Genomic DNA, 6,956 nt, shown 5'->3' with positions numbered 1-6,956 from the left:
AGTCTTTTTGTGGAGGCTGGCTCGACACTCGATTCCTACAACCGATGTCTTACACAATCGGAATATGGCATCTGAGAGTGCATGCCCACTGTGTGGATGTCAAGACTCATGGAGACATCCTCTACTGTCATGCACAATGTCTAGGTGCATTTGGGATCTATCCGAGGAACCTCTAGTTTCTGAAATGGCAGTAAACACGGAGACGGACACGAAAATCTAGATGTTTGAGCTGCATGAGGAACTAGAACAAGCAAGTTTTACAAGGATGGTGGTGACTTTGTGGGCAATTTGGCATGCGAGGCGCAAAGCAATATATGAAGGCATCTTTCGAAACCCACATCATATTGCTTCCTTTGTTAACTCATAATTAAGTGAGCTCGAGCAACTTACTCCAAGGGCAGAGCATGTGACCGCCCCAGCTGCCCCTTACAGCAGCAACGTTGGCTGCCTCCACCGCCCGGTCTCCTAAAGATCAACGTGGATGGTGCTTTGGCAAGGAACATACATGGGGGTGCAGTTGTGGCACTTTGCCAGGATGAAAATGGCACCTATTTGGGCTCGTTTGCAGGGACCTTCCGAGGTACGCACGATCCAATGATGCTCGAAACTTTTGCATGCAGGGAAGCTCTTGCCCTAGCGGATGATCTTGATATCCAGCATATGGTAGTAGCATCTGATTGCCAAGGAGTGGTAAAAGACATCAACGAAGGGACAGGAGGTCCTAATGCGGCTATCATCCAAGAAATTGTAGCACGTAGATCATCTTATATGTCTTGCTCTTTTATTCATGAGCGTAGGAACTTTAATTTTGAGGCTCATAATCTCATCAAATTTGCTTGTAATTGTAGCACCTATGAACATTGTTACCAATCAATAAAGTGGGCGAGATTTCTCAAAAAAAAAAGGGTCATTCGCTCTTTGTTTCTTTTAGGCAAATTTGCCCTGTGTTTGCACTTGAGGCGACATTGCCCCCGTTTAGCCCATCCAACGGTAAAGCCCATCAACAGCCCACGTGTGGTTGTTCCCTGATTTTGCGGTGGGACAAAATATAATGGCTGTTCCCAAACCGGACCTGTTTCTTTTTGTTGCCAATTTCCTCAAGGCTGTCTCCTCCTCTCTTCCCCTTCCTCTCCCGAGCGTCCTGACCTACATCTCTACCGCCGGCTGTACCTCCGACTCACCGCCGACGCCTCGATCATCCCCCCTCCCAACCCCCGCCGCCATCGCCATTCCTGTCCCTGCTCGTCGCGTCCCTGCTGCCTCGACCCCGTCCGCGATTTTGGGCATTGGGGGGGTTTTCAGGTACGATCTTGTTTTCGTCTGGTGATTCCTTGAAACCCCACCTGACTTCCACAATTTGTGGGTACACCTGCTCACACCAGGCACACCATCTAGATCCGCCTCTGGTCGAGTCTCTGAAAATTTTGATTGCGAATTTTTCGTGACGGTAGCTTTCTAGTATATTTGTTCGTCGTGGGGAACAATGGGGCATTGCATGCCATCCTTGCCTGTTTTGATACAAAAAATTGGCGTCGAACCGTTGTGTTCATCTTCGCTGGAACAGATTATGCTTGTACCAAATAACTCTGATGCCCAGCTACTCAAATTGTATGTGCTCCCTACATCCATTTATATAGGGCCGAATTTGCAAATCTCCGCCAAGGCACTCTAGGAAAGCTGGAGAAAATTTAGGGATTTGTCCGTTATCAAAGTGTCCATTAAATATCGCTGGCCCAATTCGCAAATCTCCAATACCAATGCACTCTAGAAAAGCTGGAGAAAATTTAGGGATTTGTCAGTCATCACTAATGGCGCTAATCCCTTCACGGACTTTTCTTGCTTGTGCTAACCACAAGGTAGATGCCCAGTTCTCTAAAGGATATGCTTAAAATTTTGTCATTGCCTTCTTCTTTATCAATCTTCCAAGATATGTTGTTTATGTGGTTTATTTTCTGTGTTGCTTTCTGGATTGCATGATGTTGTGTCAATTAACTCCTCATAACTGTTGAACTTGCAAATCAATTAGTACGTATTAATTAGTAGTCACATATCGCCATTTTCCAATGGTTGAGCTAATGCAATCTGGAACTGATGCTGATAATTATGATAAACATTTTCAGGAAGTAATTTGAACTGCCTTTCCTTTTTTTCTTACTCAAACAGCAGTCTTTGCTACTCCCTCCGTCTAGGTGAGTAAGTCATCTTAGGTTGTGCACCGTGACCAAGGAGGAGGGGAAAACGAGAGAACTTAATGTTCATTTGCTAATTAATAGCATTGCATGCAATGAACTAACCACTGCATGTCGTGTTTGGTAGTCTCAAGTCATTAAAAGCATGCACACCCCACATCTCTTATTGGTTGATATGTCAAGAAACAAGAAACGATGTAGAATTTAATGCACCGCGCCTAAGTGTTTTGGGATTATTTGGTTTTCGTAAGATGACTTACATACCTAGACGGAGGGAGTAAAGAAAATGCTTGGGCTTGCCTTTTTTGTTTGGATATGTTTGTTTCAGAATCCATCCCGGAGTTGTTCTTTATAGTTCAGCTGAGAGGGAGAGCTCGAACAGCGAGCCAAAATATTTTAGTCATGAAACGAGGGGGCTAGTTTCGAATTATTGACTGGACTCTAGATAATAAAACAAGTTAATGAGTTATGTTACTGAAAAAGGGAGATTACAGCCCTCATTGACCTCAGAAGAGCTTCACCTCTGCCTTTTTGTTTTGCCTGTCATCGGATACTACAACACAAGCCTTTTGCTTGATAGAATTGTGTACTTATGCTGAAATTTTGTTCTGATAGTTGGCTCTTCTGTTGCAGTAATTTCAGCTCTACCATAATCATGAGTCTAGCTTGTCTCGTATGCCATGGCATGAGCAGCCCTTCACAGTCTTTCAGAAGCTATTCAGTCTCAAGCTCAGAGGAGGAAAACAGGTGTGGAGCTGCTGTTGCCTGCCTATCGCGGAAAATTTTGGCTGCAGGACCTGCTAGCCGTGTGGGAACATCAAAGGTGACACCTGTAATGGCCACTGGACAAGGCATCGAGGGTGCTCCTCGTCTTCAACGGAGCCGTGCTGTTTCAAGGGATCTTGTCAGGGACTGGAACTTCGACGAGATCGTTATTGGGAACTAGAGTAGTAGGGTGCCAGCAGTTATCCCCAGGCTGGACATTGGACTATTATCTGGCAGGAGTTGATGTACATTTTCTAGTATACATCTGGATATCTATGTACTATATTAGTATGCGCTCAATCAAAGAGCAAATTATTCAAGAGTACTGGTTACTACCTAGAGAGACCGCTCCTGGCTTGTTATATAATTTGCCAATTTGTGTAGTAAGCATCCATCTTTCTGTTGCCGCCCTGAATGATAAATCGAATCTAATTTTCCTGAGATGTCAACTGGTCCTATCAAGTCTAGATATTTTCGCAGGCTATGGATGGTGGTGCATTCTTTTGATGTATTGATGTGAGTGTCCATCAATGAGGGCCATGAGAAATGCAGCTGTTTGGTTTCGTTTTATTTTATTATGTATTTTTATTATTTTATTTGGTTGGCTGTATGAGCTCTATTTGTTTGCCTTGATGTGGTTACTTGACCTGCTAAAATATTCTGCGAGGATCAATTGATATGCTGATGCAATCCTGATGCTATTTTCCCTGAAAATGTGATCTATTTTAACAGATTGCTCCAACTGAAATTAATTTGTCCAGGAGATAAATTTCGGAATAGGTGAAGTTTCCAGTAAGATCAAAAGATAAGCAATACTCAATCTTGGCTTTTGCTAAGCTGGGATTGCATTCAATGTTTTTATTTTGTTGTTCTTCCACCCTGATATGACAAGATATTGATTGCGAAGCGCCAACACAGTTAAAGAAAATAATATATATTTAACAATTGTGACTTTCAAATCTATATGTAAGATCATTATTGATGACCACAAACTAAAAGTACACTTAAGAAAGAGGCATGGACCAAAATGGCTCCCTGAATAGAGGAAGAACTGAGATGATCATACATATAACATTCATACATAACGATCGACACCATCATGGTTGTCTACGGTGACGATCTCCATCAGCTGTCTCCACTAAGCTGCCCAAAGCTGCAGGAACCCGGTCCCGAAGGCAGGAAGGAGAAGGGGTTCTCGGAGATGTCGAATCCAGGGGGGGCGAAGTCATCGAGGGCGCCGAAGCACGGGTCGAAGTTCAAGGGCGAGAAATAACCACGTGTGTCATCGGCAACTTTCATGTCTAGATTCGGAATACCATCAGACGTGCTGCCTGGGAAGTTATACCCTGTGCTCCCCACCATGTCGTCCATCGCCTCGCTCCCCTGAGGCTGCTCCGATGCTCCTGTTGCTTTAATATCATCCATTGCTAGAGCAGGTGTGTGCCCTTGGAAAAGCGCGACATGGCCGAACAGCTTGTCCTTTCTTGAGAAAGTTGTTCCACATGAGCAGAGCCACTTGTCACGCCCGCAGTGCTTCTCATGAGTCTTCAAGTCCGCAATGACTGAGAACTTCTTGGTATTGCATCGGCTGCAGGTATACCTCTTGTCACAGTGGCTTCTCTTGTAGTGGTTCTTCACACACAAGATTGTCTTGAGGGGCTGGAACTTCCTGTGCTCTTTGTTCCGCTTGCAACCGACATATGGGCACGAGTACCTTGTAACTGGTGTAGGATCTGAGCCAGAATCTCTCATGGGTTTGGCAAGAGCTGCGGGAGTCTTGTACTCGTCTCCATGGCCCCTCATGTGCATCCTTAGGTTAGCATCCCTCTTGAAACCCTTCCCACATATCACACAGAAATGAGTATGTGGTGCTAAAATTTCCTCCTTCTCCAACTGCAAGACCACATAAGAACCAGGGGGGAGGTGCTCTGCCTCACCACCATCATCGCTCTCCTTCACGTCATGGTCTTCCATCGGAACCGGCTCAGGCCCTTCCCCGACACAAGGATTTGGGCAGTTGATCAGATCATCCTTTTCATCATGCGCTGTGTTAAGGGTATTCATCAGCTCCTCATAATCAGAGGTCTTGCTAATGTCAGGAACCATCTCCTCCCTGACTGTGCTTGGCCGCTGATTCACAATCGAGCCAAAGCCCATGGGAGAACCAGGCGTGTTGAGTTGCCTGACCGCTGGATTGCTGCTAAGGAGCGGGGTCTTCATGGAAGGAAGCATGGAGCCGGCAGTCGAGATGAGCTGAATTATGATGGAAGTGAGATCAGCGGTGACGAGCTGCTGCTTTGCGGCAAGCTCGCAGGAACCACCAACATCTTGGCTCCCTCGGTTACCCATGGACTGCACGATATCTTTCACCTGCTTGATCTTCTGCTCAAGGAAGGTTAGGTTGCTCAGCATGGCCTGAGGATCCCAGTCTGCCACAGGATTGCTCTGTGGAGGATTCGGTTCAAACGGATCACACGCTTTAGCCACACTGTCATCAGGAAGGTAAAAGTTGGAAGATTGAGGGCCAAAGAATGGGGGGTAGCCAGGGATTGACTGGCCAGGTCTTGCAAAGCAAGACTGGTCCATGGAACTGAAACGAACGCCCTGTTGGCCAGGTTCAGTGTTCCCTGACGCGTCGCTTGCCATCGACGACGAAGCTTTCATGGAAATTTCTGAACTTTTTCTCATGCAACTTTCAGTCTAGATCCACCAGAGCTCAGATTACAATCCAGTCCGCCCTCTCTTCTATCTCACACGATCTTCCCCAAATGAGAAATTGACAATAAGACAGGAATAGCATCAAACCCTGCGGGTAAAAAATAAATCATAAGAACAAGAAATTGAACACGGCAGCAGCAACCAAACTAGACGTATGGAACTAATCCGTAGGCATAGACAGATCTGTAAGCAGGGGACTAAGATCTAGATGGCCTGCCGGGTTTAGCTAATCACCGGATGAAAACAAAGCTCATACATACCTCAATGGCCAATGATTGCCGGACGGAGTGGAAACGGCGGGGACCCGGTGAGGAAGAACAGGGACGGCGGTGGCCGGCCGGCCGACTCGCGTGGGAGGTGGAGGGGGTTGGGGTGGTCGGCGGCGAGGCTGAGCTACGGCGCGGCGGCAGCGTTGGAATCAGGGGAGAAAGAGGAAAGAATGGTACGGGAAAGCGGGGATAAAGTCTATAGCGTGGTGGAGGAGCTGGAGTTTGACTCTGGAATTTTAGGAGAGAAGATATTTTTTTTATTCCTTTTATTACTAGTAAAAATAAATGAATTTTTTTTGGAAATATACAGAGTCTGCAATTAATATGTTTTTTAAATAAAACATGTATATAGAATGTTCTATATTTTTAAATTATGGCACAAACTGTAGGATCCCCGCGTGCATGAGTTGTATGCAACAATTTAGGAGGTAAAACAATCAAGCTTGTGATGTACCCACTTGAAAAAGAGTGAATTGCTACGGTCATGTATACTGGTGGCAACAACATATGGCTGCCTCGTCACTCCACATAGATAAAAAAATATTGAAATGGTTCTTCGAGCCTAACTACACCCAGTACATGACGCGAAGTTCTTTCCTTTTTATGCTTTCCTCTTTCTTTGGGGTGGCGGCGATTTTTGACGATCGCTACCATTTTGTTTGTGATTTTATTTGACTATTGTTAGGTTTGAAAATTGTAATACGAAACCAAATAAAGTTGCTCATGAGCTTGCTAAGTTGCCTAGATTGCTTGAGAAATCTTCAATTGAAATTGCACCCATCCTCATTGAGGGCGTAACTATTATTTTTGAAGAATAAACTTTGGCATGTTTTGTTTAAAAAAACACTTTCCTCTTTCGTCTTCCATCTGGTTCCAGCAAAATTACAACATGTGGATAGCCACCATGGATTTGTGGAATGATGCTTCGTCCCATACTCTTTCCTAACAATCGAACCCTTAATCGTAAAAAATCTCCATTTGTTCGGTTGGGAGAAGAGAGAAGAGAGAGGGGGGC

At 45.2% G+C, this 6,956-nt stretch overlaps 2 protein-coding genes across 2 annotated transcripts; one reads left to right on the top strand and one right to left on the bottom strand.

Moving 5' to 3' along the window:
• The first annotated feature begins 1,080 nt into the window (after positions 1 to 1,080).
• LOC123071572 (uncharacterized) lies at positions 1,081 to 3,397 on the top strand. Its single transcript, XM_044495153.1, has 2 exons — positions 1,081 to 1,302; positions 2,823 to 3,397. Exon 2 carries the CDS (start codon positions 2,845 to 2,847, stop codon positions 3,133 to 3,135), a length of 291 nt encoding a protein of 96 aa, XP_044351088.1. The 5' UTR covers positions 1,081 to 1,302; positions 2,823 to 2,844; the 3' UTR covers positions 3,136 to 3,397.
• Positions 3,398 to 3,872: 475 nt separating this feature from the next.
• On the bottom strand, positions 3,873 to 6,168 carry LOC123071570 (zinc finger protein STOP1 homolog). Its single transcript, XM_044495152.1, has 2 exons — positions 5,933 to 6,168; positions 3,873 to 5,760 (listed from the first exon to the last, which is right to left on the bottom strand). The coding sequence occupies exon 2, from the start codon at positions 5,640 to 5,642 to the stop codon at positions 4,080 to 4,082; it is 1,563 nt and encodes a 520-aa protein (XP_044351087.1). The 5' UTR covers positions 5,643 to 5,760; positions 5,933 to 6,168; the 3' UTR covers positions 3,873 to 4,079.
• Between the last annotated feature and the right edge of the window lie 788 nt (positions 6,169 to 6,956).

This window comes from Triticum aestivum, chromosome 3B (genome assembly GCF_018294505.1).
Source record: "Triticum aestivum cultivar Chinese Spring chromosome 3B, IWGSC CS RefSeq v2.1, whole genome shotgun sequence".
Lineage (NCBI taxonomy): Eukaryota > Viridiplantae > Streptophyta > Magnoliopsida > Poales > Poaceae > Triticum > Triticum aestivum.
The sequence above is the reverse complement of the archived record's forward strand: the minus strand, read 5'-3'. Positions and strand labels throughout refer to the sequence as shown.